The sequence below is a fragment of the Rhinopithecus roxellana genome, chromosome 13, assembly GCF_007565055.1.
Source record: "Rhinopithecus roxellana isolate Shanxi Qingling chromosome 13, ASM756505v1, whole genome shotgun sequence".
NCBI classification, from domain to species: domain Eukaryota; kingdom Metazoa; phylum Chordata; class Mammalia; order Primates; family Cercopithecidae; genus Rhinopithecus; species Rhinopithecus roxellana.
Window position 1 is genome coordinate 18569277 of NC_044561.1, and position 22178 is coordinate 18591454.

At 47.3% G+C, this 22178-nt stretch overlaps 1 protein-coding gene across 17 annotated transcripts in view; it reads left to right on the forward strand.

The window, feature by feature from the left end:
- SFI1 (SFI1 centrin binding protein) overlaps window positions 1-22178 on the forward strand; it is a 122572-nt gene that overhangs the window by 86720 nt on the left and 13674 nt on the right. For all 17 annotated transcript variants that reach the window (XR_004052649.1, XR_004052650.1, XM_030914657.1 and 14 more), the window contains 9 exons: window positions 1058-1124; window positions 5414-5544; window positions 14467-14548; window positions 14860-15038; window positions 16399-16474; window positions 16954-17049; window positions 17517-17593; window positions 18945-19047; window positions 20544-20640. Coding sequence is in view for 15 of the 17 variants with exons in the window: in XM_030914657.1 (XP_030770517.1) it covers window positions 1058-1124; window positions 5414-5544; window positions 14467-14548; window positions 14860-15038; window positions 16399-16474; window positions 16954-17049; window positions 17517-17593; window positions 18945-19047; window positions 20544-20640 (908 nt within the window). In the remaining 2 variants the exon portion in view is untranslated. The remainder of the gene's footprint in view (window positions 1-1057; window positions 1125-5413; window positions 5545-14466; window positions 14549-14859; window positions 15039-16398; window positions 16475-16953; window positions 17050-17516; window positions 17594-18944; window positions 19048-20543; window positions 20641-22178) is intronic.

Here is a 22178-nt window from a genome sequence, read left to right on the forward strand (position 1 = left end):
GGAGTCTTTGCTCTGTCGCCCAGGCTGGAGTGCAGTGGCGCGATCTTGGCTCACTGCAAGCTCCGCCTCCTGGGTTCATACCATTCTCCTGCCTCAGCCTCTTGAGTAGATGGGACTACAGGCGCCTGCTACCACGCCCGGCTAATTTTTTTTTTGTATTTTTAGTAGAGATGGGGTTTCACCGTGTTAGCCAGGATGGTCTCAATCTCCTGACCTTGTGATCCACCCGTCTCGGCCTCCCAAAGTGCTGGGATTACAGGCGTGAGCCACCGCGCCCGGCACTAGTGTTAAAGAGAAGGGTCAGGGACATTTGTGACTCGGTCTTAAAGTGTGCAGGGAATGTTGTCAATATTTTAGCGCTAGTCATTCAGTTAAAATAAATAAAACACTACATTTCTGTGAGGACAACTCAGAATGTATAGGGTGGAAAGTATAAAGGGAAAAATAAAAGTTGCCTGGTCCCCTCCCTACAAGTAGGAGTAAGATCTTATTCTGCAGAGCACGGAAGTATGAACTTTCTTGCTGCCAGAAATGTTCAACATGTCCTCCCTTTCTTTGCTCTCCCCTTTCCCTCCATGCACAGTATAATCAACTTAATTTGCATAGTTTATGTCCAATTTTGAAGCATTTTTTAATGAGTTAGAATTCCAGTAATTAACTGACTCATTTAGAGTTATCAGGACATATTATTCCAAACCCTGGTTTACAAAACCTAGTGTGAGAGGCAACATGTCATGGACCCCCAGACTTTGGCCATGAAACCAGAAAGTTCAGGATATCTAGGGGACTTCATACATATTTCCTAAACTCCAGAGCTACTGTGCTTTTGGTGGTCTAATTAGGTTTCACAAGAAAGTTGTCAACATTGTAGGCAATCCACAGTCCAGAATCAGAGGTTGACAGATGTTACATTAGATACCAGGTTCTTATTGCCCTCTCTCCTAGAATGAAACTAGTAAGCCCATGGGGTGCCTTTAACTCACAGGAAATAACTGTACCCGATTTACCTGCCTTAAAACAAAGTTTTAAAAACGTGATGTTCTTCCTTTTGTTTCAGGATAGCACTGATGTGCAAGTGTATCAAATTGTGGCTGCAGTATACTCAGAAGAGGCGGTACAAGCAGGTATGGAGTACTTTTTAGCAGATTGCTCTCTTGGCTTACATTCTTGGACCCATTTGCTTTGGAAAGATTCTTGGAAAAGACCTATGCCAAGAAGTCTTGTCATTCTTCTTTGGAAGATAGGGTGTTGAAAAAGCTCAAAGGCATTTCTTCCAGTTTCCACCTCTGATATCAGAAAGTCTGCGTAATTCCCATTTCTTATCTGCTATGAAAATACAAGTTCTCTCTGAAAGTACTGAGCTCTTATCAGCCATTCACATCTTTACTCAAATTCATTTAGTCTCTGAGTTAGCCAGCCCATCACCCAGTGGGACCTGCAAGAGATACACGGAGAGGTGCAGAGCGTAAGTGCTGCATCCCAGTACTAAACAGTGTGAGACACGTGTCCCCGGAGGTGGAGGATGTGAGGTCAGGACCACAAATAAGTAAAGGCAGATTGAGAAAGATAGATTCATTCAATTTAAGAAATACTTACTGAGCAACTGCTGTGCCTCAGACACTGCACTAAGCACTGAGGATACAACCGTGATACAAAGTCAACAAAATTCCTGCTCTCCCAGGGCTCATGCGTTAGCACCAGAGTGACAAATAAGTGTGACCTTACAAGCCCATTCTGCCAGTTGGGAGTACCTTCTGGAATGCTGAACTGAGAAGGATTTCAAGGCCATGTTGACACTCACTGGGAAAGGGTTCAATTGATGGTGTCTGCCATTGTGAGAAGTGCCACCTTTTTGGTCATCTCTGGAGTGTAACAGAGGAAGACACAAACCAAACTCCTCCCAGTTATTTTCATGCTGCCCACCCTACCCATACCTCCATCTTCTGCTGGAGTCTAAGAGGCGAATCTTTAAATTCACCTGTTAGCTAGTTCCCTATAGTTTGGGGATAGAATCCAAATTTTTAGCAAGGCCTACAAACTCCTTTGGGAGCTGGTTCCTGTCTGTTTCTCTCCCCTTTTCTGTTGCCACTCTGTTCCTTCACAACTGCACTCTGACGGCTTAAGCTGCCAGTGCTTCCCTAAAGGTCCTCTGTGCTCTCCTGCTTATCTCTCCTGCTTCTCTTTGTACCTCCAGTTCTCAATTTCACACTCCTTTCCAGCTCAGATGTCACCTCCTCCCCCAGGCCAGTCCACCTCCACCCCTACCCCTGAGGCACGGCTTTATCAGAATATTCATCTTGTGGTTGTTCACTGGCTTCTCTTTCCTCACAGGCTGTGAAGTCCTTTAGAGTACAGCCTGTCCCTTTTTCCTCCTTAGCCCGACACAGTGCTTGGCATGGGGTATGTGCTAATATTTGGATGAATGAATGCACAGACTAACAAATGAACTGCCGTTGATTTCTTTAGAGCTTTTTTCCAAGGATGATATCAATTGGTAGAGCTTGGATGCTGTAGGGCATGGCCTCTTTTTGCGTCACTCTTGCCTCCCACACTTAGGAAATGCTAGAGTCACTGCATTCTTTGACATGCCTTTGGATTATGTTACTGGCTTTGAAAAGACATTGCCACTTGTTATCTTAAGTTCAAGTAATGCAAGTTCACCAGAATGTAGGAAAGCCTTTCAGAAAAAGACTGAGTGTCAGAGTTGAAAGGTTGTATTTATTCAAGGTGGAAAGCTGAGGGTCTCTTTTATTTCCTTCCTGGAAAACGAGCACTCTCCTTGACACAGGGGCCGAACACTGGCAGACAGTCTGGGGTCAGCATTTTCATCTCTCAGCTGATCTAGCATGGCCTGCTTTCAAAGGTGTAGCAGGTCTGAAAAATAAGAAGAGCACTGCTTAGTCATTCCTAAACCTTTAGCTAACAATCTGAATATCACCTCTCGGTATAGGTATCCCAGGAGCATGTCAGTTCTTTCTATTCTTAGACAAGATAAAAATATTATTTTTTGTGGGTTTCTTCCTTTTGAAAAAGTAACATACAGTCAGCCCTCTGTATCTGTGGGTTCCACATCCGTGGATTCAACCAACCATGGATAAAAAGTATTCAGAGAAAAAAAGAATGGTTGTGTCTGTACTGAACATATACAGACCTTTTTTTCTTGTCAGTAGTCCCTAAACAATATATAAACAATATAGTATAACAGCTATTTACATAGCATTTACATTGTGTTAGGTATTATGAGTAATCTAGAGATGTATACAGGAGGATCGCCTAGGTTATATGCAGATGCCACATCAATTTTTTGTTGTTGTTGTTGTTAGTTTTTTGTTTTATTTTGTTTTTGAGACAGGTCTCACTTTGTCACCCAGGCTGGAGTACAGTGGCATGATCTTGGCTCACGGCAGCTTCACTCTCCCCAGGTTCAAGCGATTCTCCTGCCTCAGCCTCCCAAATAGCTGGGACTACAGGTGCAAGCCACCATGCCCAGCTAATTTTTGTAATTTTTTTGTAGAGGTGGGGTGTCGCCATGTTACCCAGGCTGGTCTCAAACTCCTGAGCTCTGCCTGCCTCAGTCTCCCAAAGTGCTAGGAGTACAGGCGTGAGCCACTGCACCTGGCCTGCTATACCATTTTATATAAGAGACTTGAGTATCCATGGATTTTGGTATCTGAGAGGGACCCTGGACCAGTCCCCCACGAATACCAAAGGATGGTGCTCTGCAAGATGGCGAATTGTTTGCTAACTGTTGAAGCTGGGTGGTAGGGTAATAGGTATTCATTATACTGTCAGCTTCTACTTTTGCTTGCATTTGAAAATGCCCATTAAAAAAAAAAAAAAAGGAAAGAAAAGCAATGTGTAGATATTATAGAGAATTTAGGAAGTATAAAAAGACATGAAGAAGAAAAAATGAAACCATTCATGACATTTAATGGGTAAAGCTGGTATCTCTCTTCCTCTGTGGGGGTAGGAGTGTATGTACCCATCTATTCATATACATATACATATGCATACTGATCCAGTTATCTATTGCTGTGTAAAAAATCACCCCAAATTCAGTGGTATAAGACAACAACCATTCTATTATGCTTTATGGATTCTCAAAGATTGAGACAGAACATTCTGGGAATGGTTGGTTTCTGCTCCAAAATCAGCCTCAGCTGAAAAGATTCTAACGGCAAGGGGTTAGAATCATCTAGAAGTTTCTTCATACATCTCTAGATCCTGGACTAGAATGACTCAAAGACTGGGCTCAACTGGGAATGTTAGCCAGAGAACCTGTATACGACCTCTTTGTGAGGCTTGGGCTTCTTTGCAGCATGGTGGCCTTGGGGTAGTCAGCCATCAGAGCTTCAAAATGAGTGTTCCAGAACAAGTCAGAAGCTCTGTGGCTCTTTATATAGCCTCAGAACTCACATAGTGTCACTTTTACCATGCCCTATTCGTCAGAGCAGTCACTATCCCAGCCAGATGCAAGGGGAGGAAACATAGATCACTTCTCAGTGAAGGAAGATCAAAGAATTTGTAGCCGTGTTTTTAAAACCTCTACACATGTTGGCCGGGTACGGTGGCTCACACCTGTAATCCCAGCACTTTGGGAGGCCAAGGCAGGCGAATCGTGAGGTCAGGGTATCAGGACCATTCTGGTCAACATGTTGAAACCCCGTCTCTACTAAAAAGTACAAAAAGTAGCTGGGTGTGGTGGCACGTGCCTTATAGTCCCAGGTACTTGGGAGGCGGAGGCAGGAGAATCGCTTGAACCCGGGAGGCGGAGGTTGCAGTGAGCTGAGATTGTGCCACTGCACTCCAGCCTGGCAACAGAGTGAGACTGTCTAAAAAAAAAAAAACCTCTACACATGCATATATGCTTTTTCCCCCCAAGTTTTGGATCATGGAGGCATATACAGTGTATTCTTACGTCCATTGTCTGTCTTACCTACTGATGTATCAGTAAAATAGTAGACTTTTATAATTACATAAATGTGTATGACAAACACTGTAAACAAAATCAAAAGATAAATATTGTGGAGTGGGGAAATATTTAGATTTATAACACGTGACAAAGGACTAATAAATTGTTTAGGTTTGAAAACCCTATACATATCAGTGAGTCGCATGCTAACAGACAGTGAAACAGGTAATGGGTATGAACACCTAAGCCATGGGGAAGAGAGAGAGAGAGAGAGTGTGTGTGTATGTATTTGCAGAAATGTTTAACCAATGTTTAAGTGAAAATGTTTTCACCTCTTTCATTTTTCTTCTAGCATATTGGCAAAGATAATAATTTTCATCTTTTTCTCATTTTTATTATATAGGAAGCAATCCTCCCACAAGAGTGTAACCCTGAAAGGTCATATTTAAAAAAAAAAAAAAAAAAAGTTAAGTGCAATGGTCATTCTTTGTTTTACTTCAGCTGCTACAGGCCAGAGCGGATGGTCATTTCCAGCAGAGAACCCTGCCTGCTGCCTTCCACACGTGGAAGAGACTCTGGCGATGGCGCCAGCAGGATAGTGTCCTCAATGCAAAAGCAACACGTTTCCACAGGTATGCTGCTCAGCTCCTGTCTGCACTGGGGCAGGTGTCTCAAATCTAACTCTGCCAATCACGCAGCCCATTTGCTGTGCTTTTCGGCTTCCCAGACCTCAGGCCCTAGTACTTCCTGGATTTTCAATAATGTGGGCTCATTGATTTCATCTAGCAGGAAAAGACAAGATAGTATTTCCCCTGGGAAATCTTTTGTCCATCTTTATTGCAAGGGCTTTCAAAACAGCCTGTTTCATCATTAGCCACTGAGAGCTCCATTAAAGCAGCTCATTAGCTTTCCGGATCAGAGCATGGTAGACCTTGCATCACCTTGGCAGACATTCTTGAGTGTCATTTCCCCGAAACACTTCATTCCTATTCTGCTAAACCTGGCTTTTTGAAGTCTTGAAATTATAGTCATCAACAAAACTACAAAGGTCAGGCCGGGCGCGGTGGCTCACGCCTGTAATCCCAGCACTTCAGAAGGCCAGGGCAGGCCGATCACAAGGTCAGGAATTCAAGACCAGCCTGGCCAACATGGTGAAACCATATCTCTACTAAAGATACAAAAATTAGCCTGGAGTGGTGGCATATGTCTGTAATCTCAGCTACTTAGGAGGCTGAGGCAGTAGAATTGATTGAACCCGGGAGGCAGAGGTTGCAGTGAGTCAAGATTGTGCCATTGCACTCTAGCCCAGGTAACAGGGCAAGACTCCGTCTCAAAAAAAAAAAAATTAGAAAGCTCAAGGAGCAGAGCTACATCTTTTTAGTTCCCACAAGGGGCAAACTTGCCCACAGCAGGTTCTTAGTATGTGGTGAGACATAAGGAAGAAATTATTATTTATTTATTCATTTTTGAGATGGAGTCTCATCCAGGCTGGTGTGCAATGGCATGATCTCAACTCACGGCAAATTTCACATCCTGGGTTCAAGCAGTTCTCCTGCCTCAGCCTCCCAAGTAGCTGTGATTACAGGTGTGCGCCACTATGCCCAGCTAATTTTTTGTGTCTTTAGTAGAAACAGGGTTTCACTGTGTTGGCCAGGCTGGTCTCGAACTCCTAACCTTGTGATCCGCCCACCTTGGCCTCCAAAGTGCTGGGATTATTGGCATGAGCCACCACGCCCGGTCTGTAATGAAGAAATTATTAATCACTAACTGTATGTCTGCCACTGTGTTGGGCATTGTGTGATGGAAGACAGAAAACAAATAAACTCATTCTGCCGATGGCATCATTATCTTCATTAATAATTTCCTTTCCACAGCCATCCTGAGAGATCATGTTCAAAATGATAATTGGTAACACAGCTAGTAAGTGGCGCAGCCAGGGTTTAAATTCACATCTCCAGTTCCAAAGTCCAGGTACTTTCTTCTTGATCAAGAGGAAGAGCTTTTTGATGATTTTGTAGGAGGGTGAAATTTTTGTGAGGAGATAAGATTGACATACAAGAAACAACTGAGAACTAATTCAAGAGAATAGATCCATGTGTCCCCAGTCATGTCAGCCACAAGTTCTTTCAGCGCTCAGAGCTAGTGCCGAGGGAGGCTGAGCATGGAAGTATCTGGGAGAGGCTTCCTGTGAGTGAGAGGGTGAGGATGGTGGCTGGAGTGGGCAAGATGGGGAGGCCCAGACTGAAGGGATTGGGCTGACCCTATAGATAGATATTCAACAGATATTTGAGCAGGTGCATGGAACTAGTAAAGTGACAGTTTTGGAAACCTTAAGTTCAGTGTACTTTATCTTAGGACAGAGAGGTGAGATAGAGGGGCATGCATTGGGAGAAGTTGCAGTCATCTTAAATCTGGAGAATTTCAGGCCAGGTGCGGTGGCTCATGCCTGTAATCGCAGCACTTTGGGAGGCCGAGGTGGGTGGATCATTTGAGGTCAGGAGTTTCAGACCAGCCTGGCCAACATGGTGAAACCCTGTCTCTACTAAAAATACAAAAATTAGCAGGGTGTGGTGGCGCATGCTTGTAATCCCAGCTACTCTGGAGGCTGAGGCACAAGAATCGCTTTAACCCAGGAGGCAGAGGTTACAGTGAGTTGAGATAGTGCCACTGCACTCCAGCCTTGGACAACAGAGTGAGACTCCATCTCGAAATAAATAAATAAATACATAAATAAGTTAATTAATTAATTAATTGCCTGTCCATCTATCTATCTGGAGGATTTTGAATGCTAGTTTGAGATTAGCCAAAACTCTGGGTTCCTTAGCATGAAGTCCAGGGAGATGGTTTTAGGTGGTGGCCACGGGGAATATAGGCTGATGAAAGGACAACTCTTGTCTCTTCCAGCTTCTGCAGACAGAGCAGCTTTGCCTTTACGTAGGTCCTATATTGTGGGCTGGTATAAGATTCTTTCAAAAAATAGCTGGCTTTGGCCGGGCGCGGTGGCTCAAGCCTGTAATCCCAGCACTTTGGGAGGCTGAGACGGGCGGATCACGAGGTCAGGAGATCGAGACCATCCTGGCTAACACGGTGAAACCCTGTCTCTACTAAAAATACAAAAACTAGCCGGGCGAGGTGGCGGGCGCCTGTAGTCCCAGCTACTCGAGAGGCTGAGGCAGGAGAATGGCGTGAACCCGGGAGGCGGAGCTTGCAGTGAGCTGAGATCCGGCCACTGCACTCCAGTCCGGGCCACAGAGTGAGACTCCGTCTCAAAAAAAAAAAAAAAAAAAAAAAAAAAAAAAAAAAAAGCTGGCTTCAGGCTGGATGCAGTGGCTCACACCTGTAATCCCAGTACTTTGGGAAGCTGAGGCAGGCAGATCACCTGAGGTCAGAAGTTCGAGACCAGTCTGACCAACATGGCAAAACCCCATCTCTACTAAAAATATAAAAATTGGCCAGGTGTGGTGGCACACATCCCAGCTACTTGGGAGGCTGAGGCAGGAGAATCACTTGAACCTAGGAGATGGAGGTTGCAGTGAGCCAAGATCGCACCACTGCACTCCAACCTGGGCAACAGAGCAAGATTCCATCTCAAAAAAAAAAAAATGGCGCCGGGCGCGGTGGCTCAAGCCTGTAATCCCAGCACTTTGGGAGGCCGAGAAGGGCGGATCACGAGGTCAGGAGATCGAGGCCATCCTGGCTAACACGGTGAAACCCCGTCTCTACTAAAAATACAAAAACTAGCCGGGCGAGGTGGCAGGCGCCTGTAGTCCCAGCTACTCGGGAGGCTGAGGCAGGAGAATGGCGTAAACCCGGGAGGCGGAGCTTGCAGTGAGCTGAGATCTGGCCACTGTACTCCAGTCCGGGCGACAGAGCGAGACTCCGCCTCAAAAAAAAAAAAAAAAAAAAAAAAAAAAAATGGCTTCAGTACTTAAAACACACACACACAGTACCCCTTTCTTTTTTTACTAACAAGTAGCCATGCTTGGTTCTATTATTTTTTTGTATTTTGTATGCTGTGAGAACCAAAAATTAAAAGTACCTTCAAAATAGCCAAGAGGAGCCTTTAAGGGATTTTTGCTAGGGAGCAGTTTTGGGTGGTTTTAGAGCTATCACTCTGGAGAAAAAGGGCGGAGGGTGACTTGGAGACAGGGTATAGCCAGGAGGCTTGCAGGATGATGTAGGCCTGATCTAGATTTTTACCTGTTTTGGCTTGGTTGGACCTTTTTACGAAACTTGGTTTTTCAGATTCCTGTTTTCCTTGTTCATGAGCAGAGTGACTGAGAGTCTGGCTTAGAAGCTGGACAAGCCTGAGTTCCGACCTATGCTCTGTTACTTGCCAGCTTTGTGACCCTGGACAAGTCAGTCTGTCTCTGAGCTTCAGTGTCCTCGAATGTAAAATTGAGATGACGTGGCCGTAGTCTCTATCTCATATGGTTGTCATGAAAATGAAATGGGATAATACATGTAAAATACAAGCCAAGGGCCTGGCACAAAAATATGAACTATCTACTCTGGCCCCTGGAGTTGGTTTAATTTGTGACTCTCATGGTAAGTACATGTTCAGAGGATTGGTTTGGAGTTTAGCAAATTAAAGTTCCAAATAAATATGTATCTTTGATATTCTTAGGGTATTTTTTAATGTTTTAGGAATATAGGCAGATTTTATGATGGAATCTCATGAATTATGGCTAAAAATAATTTTTATTTATAAAATTTTTATGTAAATTTTAAAACTATATATTTTAAAGCTATATAAAACTTACAACCCTCCAGTGAAAGGTACTGAGAATGAGACAAAACTGGTTTGCCTTTTATTTTAATTGAGATAAAATGTATATACAGTGAAAGGCATAGATTTTAAATAAAATTTGATGAGTTTTCATAATTTTTTTATTTTTATTTTTTGAGACAGAGTCTCACTCTATCGCCCAGGCTGGAGTGCAGTGGTGCGATCTCGGCTCACTGCAAGCTCCACCTTCCAGGTTCATGCCATTCTTCAGCCTCAGCCTCCCGAGTAGCTGGGACTACAGGCGCCCACCACCACGGCTGGCTAATTTTTTGTATTTTTTTGTTTTAGTAGAGACGGGGTTTCACCGTGTTAGCCAGGATGTTCTTAATCTCCTGACCTCGTGATCTGCCCGCCTTGGCCTCCGAAAGAGATGAGATTACAGGCATGAGCCACCATGCCTGGCCGAGTTTCCATAATTTATACGCCTATATAATCAACACTCCAGTCAAGATATAGAACATTTCTATTACCCCAGAAAGTTCCTTCACATCCCTCCAGTCAGTCTCTACCCTGCATGGGTAACCAGTGTTCTGATTTCAGTCATCATCGTTGGTTTTGCGTGTTTTGTTTTGTTTTGTTTTGTTTTCAGATGGAGTATCGTTCTTGTTGCCCAGGCTGGAGTGCAATGGCGCGATCTCAGGCTCGCTACAACCTCTGCCTCCCAGGTTCAAGCGATTCTTGTGCCCCAGTCTCCTGAGTAGCTGGGACTACAGGCGCCCGCTACCACGCCTGGCTAATTTTTTGTATTTTTAGTAGAGACGGGGTTTCACCATGTTGGCCAGGCTGGTCTTGAACTCCTGACCTCAGGTAATCCACCCTCTTTGGCCTCCCAGGGTGCTGGAATTACAGGCATGAGCCACTACGCTTGGCTGAATAGGTTTTTTTTTTGTTTTTTTTTTGTTTTTTTTTTGGTGAGCAGAAGTGTTTGATTTCTGTTGGATTGATAAGTCCAACTGATCTTTTTTCTTTGAGATAGAGTCTCACTCTGTTGCCCAGGCTGGAGTGCAGTGGCGCAATCTCAGCTCACTGCAACCTCCGTCTCCCAGGTTCAAGCACTTCTCCTGCCTCAGCCTCCTGAGTAGCTGGGATTACAAGTGCACAGCACCATGCCCGGCTAATTTTTGTAGAGACAGGATTTCACCATGTTCGTCAGGCTAGTCTTAAACTCCTGACCTCATGATCTGCCCACCTCAGCCTCCCAAAGTGCTGGGATTACCGGTGTGACCCACCACGCCTGGCCCAATTTATCCTTTTTTTTAATGCTTAGTGATTTTAGGGTCCTCCCTAAGAAATACTTGCTACTGTAAGATCTGAAAAGATATTTTCCTATATTTTATCTGGAAGCTTTATAGTTTTAGCATTTGCATTTAGGTCAATGATTATCTTAAATTTTTTTCTATGTATGGTATGACGTAGGAGTCAAGGTTTATTTTTTTCAGTGTTTATCAGGTTTTTCCAGCACCGTTTGTTGAAAAGCCTTTTTTTTTTTTTGAGATGGAGTCTCGCTGTGTTGCCAGGCTGGAGTGCAGTGGGAGTGGTGCGATCTCGCCTCACTGCAACCTCTGCCTCCCAGGTTTAAGCGATTCTCCTGCCTCAGCCTCCCAAGTAGCTGGAACTATAGGCACGCGCCACCACGCCCAGCTAATTTTTGTATTTTTAGTAGAGACAGGGTTTCACCATGTTGGCCAGGATGGTCTCGATCTCTTGACCTCGTGATCGACCCACCTCCGCCTCCCAAAGTATTGGAATTATAGGTGTGAGCCACCATGCCTGGCCAAAAAGACTTTATTCTCTCATTGAGTTGTTTGGTTCATTTATATTTAGTGTAATCACTGATATGGTTGGGCTGATGTCTACATCTGTTTTTTGTTTCTCTCTTCCTTTTTTTTTTTTTTTTTTTAGATAGAGTCTTACTCTGTCGCCAGGCTGGAGTGCAATGGCGCGATCTTGACTCACTGAAACCTCTGCCTCCCGGGTTCGAGTGATTCCCCTGCCTCAGCCTCCTGAGTAGCTGGGACTACAGGCATGCACCACCACGCCCAGCTATTTTTTTGTATTTTATTAGAGACAGGGTTTCACCATGTTGGCCAGGATGGTCTCAATCTCCTGAGCTCGTGATCCACCCGCCTCAGCCTCCCAAAGTGCTAGGATTACAGGCATGAGCCACTGCGCCCAGCCTTTTTTCTGCCTTTTTAAGGGTTCATTTAAATTTTTTTAGTATTGTATTTCCTGCATCAACTTTTTAGCTCTGTATTATTTGTAGTTTTTAGATTGTTTTAGGAATTACAGTGTGCATCCTTATTACAGTTGTTTGTATGTATGTATCTCTCTGTTTGTCTGTCTATGTATCTATCTGTTTATGTTTTAGAGACAGGAGCTTGTCCTGTCACCCAGGCTGAAGTGCAGTGGCACAATTTTGGCTCACTGCAGCCTCTTCCTTCTGGGCTAAAGTGATACATGCACCTCAGCCTCCCAGGCAGCTGGGACTACAGATGTGTGCTGCCATACCAAACTAATTTTTTTTTTCTAATTTTTGTAGAGAAAGGGTCTCACTATGTCCCCCAGGCTGGTCTCAAACTCCTGGGCTCAAGTGATCCTCCTGCCATGGCCTCTTACTGTTCTGGGATTATAGGTGTGAGCCACCATGCCTGGCCCATTTCTGTTTAGAATTAATATATCATTTCATGTTTAGTGCAAGAACATAAAAACAATAAAATTCTATTTTGTTTCCATCCTTGATGATATTATTATTATTTTTAGAAATAAACATTGTGGGGTCTCACTATGTTGTCCAGGCTGGTCTTAAACTTCTGGGCTCCAGACATCCCCCTGCCTCAGCCTTTCAAAGTGCTGGGATTACAGGAGTGAGCCACCACCCCCAACCAGTGGTACTTTTTGTCGTGCATTTTATGTCTGATGGTTGATTGTAGAGACGAGGTCTCACTGTTGCCCAGGCTGGTTTTGAACTCTTGAGTTCAAGCAGTCCTCCTGCCTCAGCCTCCTGAAGTGTTAGGATTACAGGCATGAGCCACCATGCACACAGCCTACAACGTTACTATTTTTGCTTTAAATAATCAGTACTCTTTTTATAAATTGAGAAGGAAAAAATGCAGCCTTTTACATTTACCCACATATTTTCCCTTTCCAGTGTTCCTTGTGTCTTCCTATACATTTGAATGTTCATCTGTATCATTTCCCTTCAGCCTAAAGATGATCTTTTAGTGTTTTTATACTAAGGTCAACTGGGGTCGAACGATCTCAGCTTCTGTGTCTGGTCTCTCAGCTCTGTCTGGGCCAGAGCTCCATCTTACAAGCCTGTCTTGCTTCTCCTGTCTCTGTTCTCCTCTTGGCCCTGCACAGTCACTCTCTGCTAGGCCTCCAGGAGTCTGCACGTGTGGCCCTCATCTGAGGACCTGGGACAATCTCAGTGAAATTTTGGGTACTTCCCTCTGTTCAGCTGTCTCCTTTCTAGTACCCTGCCCCCAAATTCCAGGCCCTCTGGCAGTCATGAACTCCAGTCTTTGCCTCGTCAGCTTACTGAGGCTGAGGGAGGCTCTGCTCAGCCTCCCTTCCTTTCACTGTTGAGAAGGTACCCCCAGGCAGAAAGTCTGGGCAGCCTGGGGGCTCACCTTGCCTGTGTCCTGTCTTTTCAGCATCAAAATCTACACTTACTGTCCAGCGCCTGAAGACAGTTGCCACATATGTTTTGTCTAGTTTTGTCATATATGGCCAGAGGGTAGGTCCAAGACCAGTGACTGTGTTCTGCCTGGAAGTGGAATCTTTGCTTTAAGTGATGTGTCTTATGTGTTAAATGTCAGGGGAGCGAGGTCCCGCAGTGCTGAACACGGATCCTGTGGCTCCACCAGCATGGAGCCCCTAGTGGCTATTGGTCAGTTGTCCCAGCACTGCTGTTACAGGATTTGATGTTGTTAGTGGTGATCTGGTAGGCCTAGGCAGAGATGGCAAAACAGTGGTTCCCAAACCTTTCTACTTTCCTAATTCACCTGGAACACTTGTTTAAAATACAATTTCCTGGGACCCCCCTCAGACTTGCTCAGTCAGCCTTAGGGGTCTGCCCCTTGTTTTTCAACAAGTCCCCAAACGATTGGTCAGTGTGCACTGGAAAGGCCTCCCCCAACAATCCTTTATCAGTGTTGTTAAGTCAGTATAGAATTAATGAAGACCTAGGGCCTCAGGGTCGGGCTCTTTTTCGTACGGGGTGAAGGCTTGGCTGATACCAGAAATAACTTGGAAAATGTTGGCCTTTTTAAAAGTTTGAGGGTTTTTGGCTGTCTGCTTTCCTTCCCTTTCTCTTTGTGTTGCTTTCTCCCTCATCTAAGCTTATTCACCTCTTTTCTTTTTTTCAGAGACAGGGTCTCACTCTATTGCCCAGGCTGGAGTGGAGTGGCATGATCATAGTTCACCAGAGCCTCAAGCTCCTGGGCTCAGGCGATCCTCCCACCTCCGCCTCCCAGGTAGTTGGGACTACAGGCACACACTATCACACCCAGCAATTGTTAAGTTTTTTTGTAGAGATGGAGTCTTGCTATGTTGCCCAGGCTAGTCTTGGCCTCCAGCAGTCCTCCTGCCTTGGCCTCCCAAAGTATTAGGATTACAGACATGGGCCACTGTGCCCAGCCACTTAACTCACCTCTTATACAATAGCATGGTATAAAAGGAAAAATCCAATTATTTGGAACTTCTAGTTCTGTTTGGGTTAATTTTTGGTTTTGTTAAGTGCTTTACATTCGTCCTTGTTTTTTAGGGAGACATTAGAGAAGCAGGTATTTTCTATCTGGAGGCAGAAGACATTTCAGCATCAAGAAAACTGCCTGGCAGAGAGAATGGTAAGTGGCTGCCCCTGAGGAGCTGTGTGGATGGGCAGGATCTGATTCAAGCCATTGCACTCATGGTCTCCTCTCCTCAGGAAGTTGCTCGGACCTCACTAGAGGGCTCCTGTCTGACTCTTGAGGCAGGGCAGGCTCTGGGGCATCTGTCCTTTCTCAGTGGAGCCTACAGACAGCTTCTGGGCTGTACCACATTCTGACGTCCATTCCTTTTGCCTTAGTCATTATTTGTGGCCTGTAAATTCTTTCCTGGCTTCTGTGCCTCTCTCCTATTTGACTTATTCTGTTCTCTCCTTCCTGTCCTGCCTCAGGCCATCCTTCATGCAGAGCGACAGCTTCTGCATAGGTCTTGGTTCACGTGGCACCAGCAGGCAGCAGCACGTCACCAGGAGCAGGAGTGGCAAACAGTGGCCTGTGCTCACCACCGCCATGGGCGGCTCAAGAAAGCTTTCTGCCTCTGGAGGGAAAGTGCCCAAGGGCTCAGAACAGAGTGAGTGGCCAGTTCTGCCTTAAAAGCCTTTCTATCCCAGGCCAGCTTTGATTGTACCAGCAGCACCATCAGCTCCAAGTGCCTGTCTGGAGGATTGCTTTACCCCAGACTCTGGTTTTGAGTTCTGGAAGTTCAACCTAAAAGAGTCTAACTAAAACTAGGTTGGCCGGGTGCAGTGGCTCACGCCTGTAATCCCAGCACTTCAGGAGGCTGAGGTGAGCAGATCACCAGAGGTCGGGAGTTGGAGACCCGCCTGACCAACATGGAGAAACCCCGTCTCTACTAAAAATCCAAAATTAGCCGGGCATGGTGCTGCATGCCTGTAGTCCCAGCTACTAGGGAAGCTGAGGTAGGAGAATCGCTTGAACCCGGGAGGTGGAGGTTATGATGGGCCAAGATCGCACCATTGTACTCTAGCCTGGGCAACAAGAGCGAAACTCCGTCTCAAAAAAAAAAAGGGTTGTAACAGCAGGACCTTGGGGTACCTCATGGAACTCACAGCCTCAGGAATTTGGCTGGGCATAGAAGTTCTCAGTGGATCGGGAAGGTCCTGCTCATTGGCCACATCCTGCTTACACTTGGGGCCCATTCGAAGTGACCATAGCCAGGTTGGGAGGCCGAGGCAGGTGGATCACTTGAGCTGATGAGTTCTAGACCAGCCTGGCCAACATGGCAAAACCCCATCTCTACTAAAAATACAAAAATTAGCCAGGCGTGGTGGCACAAGCCTGGAATCCCAATTACTCAGGAGAGTGAAGCATGAAAATTGTGTGAACCCAGCAGGCGAAGGTGGCAGTGAACCGAGATGGCACCGCTACACTCCAGCCTGGGCAACAGAGCAAGACTCTGCCTCAAACAAACAAAAGTGGCCATAGCAGGGAATAAACTGATGGGCCCATGCTGTGATAGCTGACCACTGCAGATAAGGGATAGGGACCAGCAGCTGTGGCCAGTGGGTGGGCTGTGGCAGTTTTTAACCACACCACGTAGTTAGAGAAGGGTAGGCAGCCCATGTGTCCACTGCAGAGGCTGTCCTGCTTTGGGGCCTTTCAGTATCCACTGTGTGTTCTGAGGATCTCACTCCCTGTCAAACTCTGACCATGTTTAACCACTTTCTCAGTCGGGGGCTTCACACCTGCACATGTGAGCTTCAGTGGCACTTGAAGCCCTGGGAAGTAGGCCAACATGTGATCATAGGTGCTTTTTTCCGAGAGTGCAAGTTCTTTGGCAGCTCTTCAGAGAGGGTCTCTGCTCCCCCCAAAACTTAACCAGGTAGGGCCATGGACTGTGAGGAGGAGCCCGTAGAGGGTGCCCTTGCTGGGTGGGGGCTGCAGCACTGAGCTCTGCCATCTCCCCACAGGAGGACGGGCAGGGTGCGGGCAGCAGAATTCCACATGGCCCAGCTGCTGCGCTGGGCCTGGAGCCAGTGGAGGGAGGTAAGGCTTTGTTGCGAGTGCCACCTGTGTATGACTTTTGGACAGGTGGGCCGTGTGTCAGCGGGACTCGGGCGATGTATGGGCCACACCACCTACCTCTGAGCTGAAGGAAGAGAACAGGCAGCACATAAAGTGTTAACTCAGTTTTATGAGATGATTGGCTCAAAAGTTTGTGTTCTTTCAGATACTAGGCTGTTCTTATTTGAACTTACTGCGTCTAAAATTCCTGATCTAACCATTTACAGGAGTCCTACTGAGTGTAAAAAACGTTTAAACTCACAATTGAGCATTTACTGCAAATCAAGCACTTGCCTCATCCAGTCATCACAGAACCCCTAAGAAGCGCATATTTATAGATGGGGCCAGAGAGGTTAAGTAATTTACACTCACACAGATGACATATAAAACGGAGGCAAAGCAGGAAGCCACCCCCAACTCAGACCCCAGCCCACGGTGGCCACTTTCTCCTCTGTCTGCAGCGCCTGGCCCTGCGGGGAGCAGAGCGGCGGAAGCTGATGCAAGCAGATCTGCACCACCAGCAGAGAGTGCGGCACAGGGCGCTGCAGGCGTGGGTGGTAGGAGCTGCTGCTTCCCTCCTGATCTCCGTGCTGTGGGGACCGGGGAGGTTTCTGGAGACTTTGTTTCCCTTCTTTGTTCTTCCTGTCCCTCCCAGAACAGAGTAATTTGACACATCTCAAACCAAGCAAGTGCCCCAGACAGCGGGCCTTAGGCCACAGGGTTCTTTGATTCTTGCTTGGCCAAGTGGAAACAGGTGCTGTCGGTGGGTACCAGCCTTGTAGTGAAAGCAGTTCCTTGCCCTGGAGTCCCCTGGTTTGACTTAGCAGGTGAGGGCCTGTGAGACAGTTTCTCCCTGTCGTCTGGGAGGGTCTGCTGGCCCTGGTACCAGGGGCCGTTGGCCTCTCCCTGCCCTTTTTGAGTGCTCTGGGCATGGCAGCCTTGTGGTAGAGGCACCTCTGAGACCTGCCTAAACAGGGAGAAGTGTGGGCCCAAGGGCAGCCTCAGTCTTCCTTGTCCCCTACAGACTTACCAGGGCAGGGTACAGAGCATCCTCCAGGAGGTGGCAGCCAGGGAGAGCCAGCACAACAGGCAGCTGCTGCGGTGAGTCTCCCGGGAGCCTCCCAGGCTCTGACTGCGGAACGAGGAACGCACTCCAAACCCCAGCCTTTTAGGGAGTCCTGCCAAGGGCCAGGTGGGGGATGATCCCAGGTTCCTAGTAGCTAATACCATGGTCTTGGCTTTTCCACTTTACTCATGGGGTTGCCTTCATTTGTCTTAAGCCCCTGCTGTGTGCAGGGCGGAACCTTGGAAAGCAGCTGTCGCCTGCATGCCTGAAAGGCCACTTGTTTTGCTCTTCTGAGCATTTTTCCTCCCTACTTCACACTGCAAGACGCAGCTTTGCAAGGCACCTTGTCGTCTCTTCCACTCCAGAGGCTGCCTGTCAACTTCCAGGCAGTCCCCTTCCAGCTTGCTCTGCAGGCCTGTCACTGACTCTCCAGAGTCACCTCTAGGCCCTGTCAGACCATCTGCACCGCTCACCCCTGTGGAGGGCGCTTCTGCAGCTTCTACCACTCTTTCTAAACCAAACTCTAACCTCGCTCCTTCCCAGTAGTCCTCCCACATGCCCCTCTTTCATTTCCTTCCTTTGTATTTGTTCAGCACATGATATTCCTGGTGGCCTGTGGGCAGTGGGTCTCGTGGACTTTCAACGCCTCCATCCTTAGCTGGGCACAGTGGCTCACGCCTGTAATCCCAGCACTTTAGGAGGCTGTTTGAGACCAGGAGTTCCATACCAGCCTGGGCAACACAGCGAGACCTTGTCTCTACTAAATATAAAAAAATAGCTAGGCATGGTCATGTATGCCTGTGGTTCAGGGACTTGGGAGGCTTAGGTGGGAGGGTCACTTGAGCCTTGAAGGTCAAGGCCGCAGTGAGCCGTGATCATGCCACTGCACTCCAGTCTGGGCGATGGAGTGAGACCCTGCCTCTAAAAAGTAAATACAATAAACACCTCCATTCCTCATATGGGGTCCCATAGAGTGCCCATCCCGCTCTTGAGACAGGGCGGAATAAGCAAGAACTCCCCAAACTAACTCAGCAGCGGCACAGGCAGCCTTCCGGGTTCCGTCTCCCCACACTGCTCTCATCACAGTGTGAGTCACCTGTGTTGCCGCTGTCTGGTTATGCCCTGTTATCCCTGTAGCACCTGGAGTTTGGTCTCCAGCAGTGCTGGGTCCCTCATGCATTCTTGGTGCCCAGCCCAGAGCAGCTGCTCAGTAGCCATTTGTTGGACATAGACGTGCATGTAAACATGGGTGTTGGTGAAACAGACATTCTTAGGTGTAGAGTCCCTGACTCAGGAGTAGGGGAAGAAGTAGGAATGATTCACAGAAGCCTCCCTTCTCTCTCCATCCTGGTGTCATCTGCCCTCCCCGCACCCATGCACCTGCAGAGGGGCATTGCATCGCTGGAAAGAGAACACCATGGCCCGAGTGGATGAAGCCAAAAAAACCTTTCAAGCAAGTACTCATTACAGAAGGACCATGTGTTCCAAGGTGAGGTATAAGGAGGCAAGCTGGTCACCCAGGAGAGTTGGGGACTGTGTTCTGGTGAGGGCGTGGGATGTAGGGGGTGGTGCCAGAGATTTGAACTGAATAAGGAACCTAGAAATGGGTAACTTTCCTCCAGCACACACACACACATCCATGTGGGCACATGTTTAGTTTTTTACTGAATTATAAACCAATATGCACTAAAATAGAAACATAACACATCATAAGTGAACTAGTTCTTATCAGAACCAGTATTTTCTTTCTTTTTTTTTTTTTTTTTCTTGAGACAGAGTCTCACTCTGTCACCCAGGCTAGAGTGCAGTGGTGTCATCTCAGCTCACTGCAACCTCCAATCCCCCAGGTTTAAGCGATTTCTTCTGCCTCAACCTCCCGAGTAGCTGGGACTACAGGCATGTGCCACCATGCCCGCCTAATTTTTGTATTTTTAATAGAGATGGGGTTTCACCATGTTGGCTAGGCTGGTCTTGAACTGCTGACCTCAGGTGATCCACCTGCCTCGGCCTCCCAAAGCGCTAGGATTACAGGCGCTTTGAATCCAGGAGGTGCAGTGAGCCGAGATTGCACCACTGTACTCCAGCCTGGACAACAGAGCAAGATTGTCTCAAAAAAAAAAAAAGAAGAAGAAGAAGAAAAAAAATTCTGGAGCTAGCCTGTGCCTCCCTTCCCCTGGAAGAGGAACACAGGAGTCTTTGCTTGGCTCCAGAGCTTGAAGAGGAGGCCTTTTTGGTGGGAATGGAGTTCATGACAGCTTATGGAGCAGGCACCAGGCATCCCCTGGGCAAGTGTTTTGTTATTGTGATTTTGTAGGCATCACTCATACAGAAGAATGTATACAACACGTGTGTGTTGCATTTACTAAACAGTAATAGAGGCCAGGCACCGTGGCTCATGCCTGTAATCCCAGCACTTTAGGAGACTGAGTTGGGTGGATCACTTGGGATCAAGAGTTTGAGACCAACCTGGCCAACATGGAGAAACCCCATCCCTACTAAAAACACAGAAATTAGCCAGGCGTGGTGGCGCGTGCCTGTAATCCCAGCTACTTGGAAGGCTTGAGGCAAGGCTGAGGCAGGAGAATCGCTAGAACCTGGGAGGCGGAGGTTGCAGTGAACCAAGATCACATCACTGCACTCCAGCCCAGGTGACAGCGAGACTGTGTCTCAAAAAAAAGTTATATAAATAAAATAGAATGAAGACCCATGTATGTAATGACTTCACTACTTGATGGCAGGGTATGATATGGAAATCCTGGTAGAAGAGTCCCAGCAGCCGAGATGCTGGGCTTCCTGTGAGGGGCTGGGGCCCTGTCCTATTGCTCAGCAGGTCTGCGTGCATGGCAGTTACTTCCTGGAGCGTGTGTGAGAAGCAAATGGCAACAGCTTGGCCTTGCCTCTCCAGGAGCCACCGTCACAGACCTGGGGTGGCCCCGGAAGCCAGGAGGTGTAGTGACTGTTGCTGTGCTCCTTGCCTGCCCATAGGTCCTGGTCCAGTGGCGGGAAGCTGTGTCAGTGCAGATATATTACCGACAGCAGGAGGACTCTGCCATCTGGGAGGCCCGGAAGGTGCTGGACAGGGGTAAGTGGGGCCCCCAGAAGCAAGTCGTGTTGAGGAATGTGACGACAGCACTGTTGTGGAGGTCCCTGTGGCCCCCATAAGTCTGTCTCCTCCTCATACATGCCAGTTCCCAGTGGTTGCCATGACAAAGTACCACGGACTGGGAGTCTTCAAACAACACAAAATTACCCTCTCAGTTCTGGAGGCTGGCAGTTAGAGATCAAGGTGTGGCAGGGCCGTGTTCCTCCTCAGGCTCTAGTCCTTCCTTGCCTCTCCCAGCTTGTTTCTTGCTTGTCATGGCTCTCCTGGACGTGCAGACCCATTCATTGCTCCAGTCTTTGCCCCATCTTGACATGTCACTCCCTTCCTGTGTCTGGGTCTCTTAGAAGGATTCTGGTCATATCGGATGAAGGACCCACCCTACTTGAGTGTGACGCCATCCTTACCAATTACATCTGCAGCCAGCCTAGTGCCAGATAAAGTCACATTGTGAGGTTCCAGGAAGGGCATGGATACAGCAGGTGTGGAGTGGGTACTGTTCAGTCCAGTATATCTTAGAAATGTATTCCCAACGGATTGCCAACCAATTTATGTTAAAATGAAAGGCTGGAGCTTGAGATCTACAGAGAAATAAAAGAAGCTGGAATGGAGGAGTTTGGGGTGGTTGGGGGGCGTTGTTTTGACAGGAAAGTCCTTGCTGCTTGTCAGGTCAGCCTCCACTGTGTTAGCGTCCTGCTTCCTTGTGTAGCTGGGCCCTTGAATGTTTAGGGGCCAGCACTTTCTAATTTGATCTCAGGAAGTCCCACTGCCTGCTGTATATACATTTTTGGAAAGATTGCAGGGCACAGTTGTACACACCTGTAGTCCTAGCTACTCGGGAGCCTGAGGTGGGAGGATCACTTGAGCCCAGGAGCTGGAGGCTGCACTGAACTATGATCACACCACTGCACTCCAGCTTGGGTGACAGAATGAGACGCAGTCTCTTTTTTTGAGACAGTCTCGCTCTGTCTCCCAGGCTGGAGTGCAGTGGCACGATCTTGGCTCACTGCAACCTCCATTTCCTGGGGTTCAAGCGATTCTCCTGCCTCAGCCTCCCGAGTAGCTGGGACTACAGGCGCGTGCCACCACACTGGGCTAATTTTTTGTATTCTTAGTAGAGACGGGGTTTCATCATGTTAGCTGGGATCGTCTCGATCTCCTGACCTCGTGATCCACCCATCTCAGACTCCCAAAGTGCTGGGATTACAGACATGAGCCACCACGCCTAGCCAAGACCCAGTCTCTTTTAAAAAATCTTTGGAAAGAGTCTAGAACAGGAGTCCATGCCCCTGCTTGCAAGATGCACAGACACACGGCAGACCCGTGGGGAGCTGTCTCCTAACACAGCCAGCAGTCCCATAGCAGGAGAATCTGACACGCTGAAGGGGACAGCTCATTTTTAGAATAAATGAAAATACAAACAAAAGTGAAAACAATTAGAAATTGTTTAAATTGGCCCATAAAGAAATTGACCAAGTTGTTGAGTTGGTTTAATAGAGTTTTCTCCAGGACAAAACTGC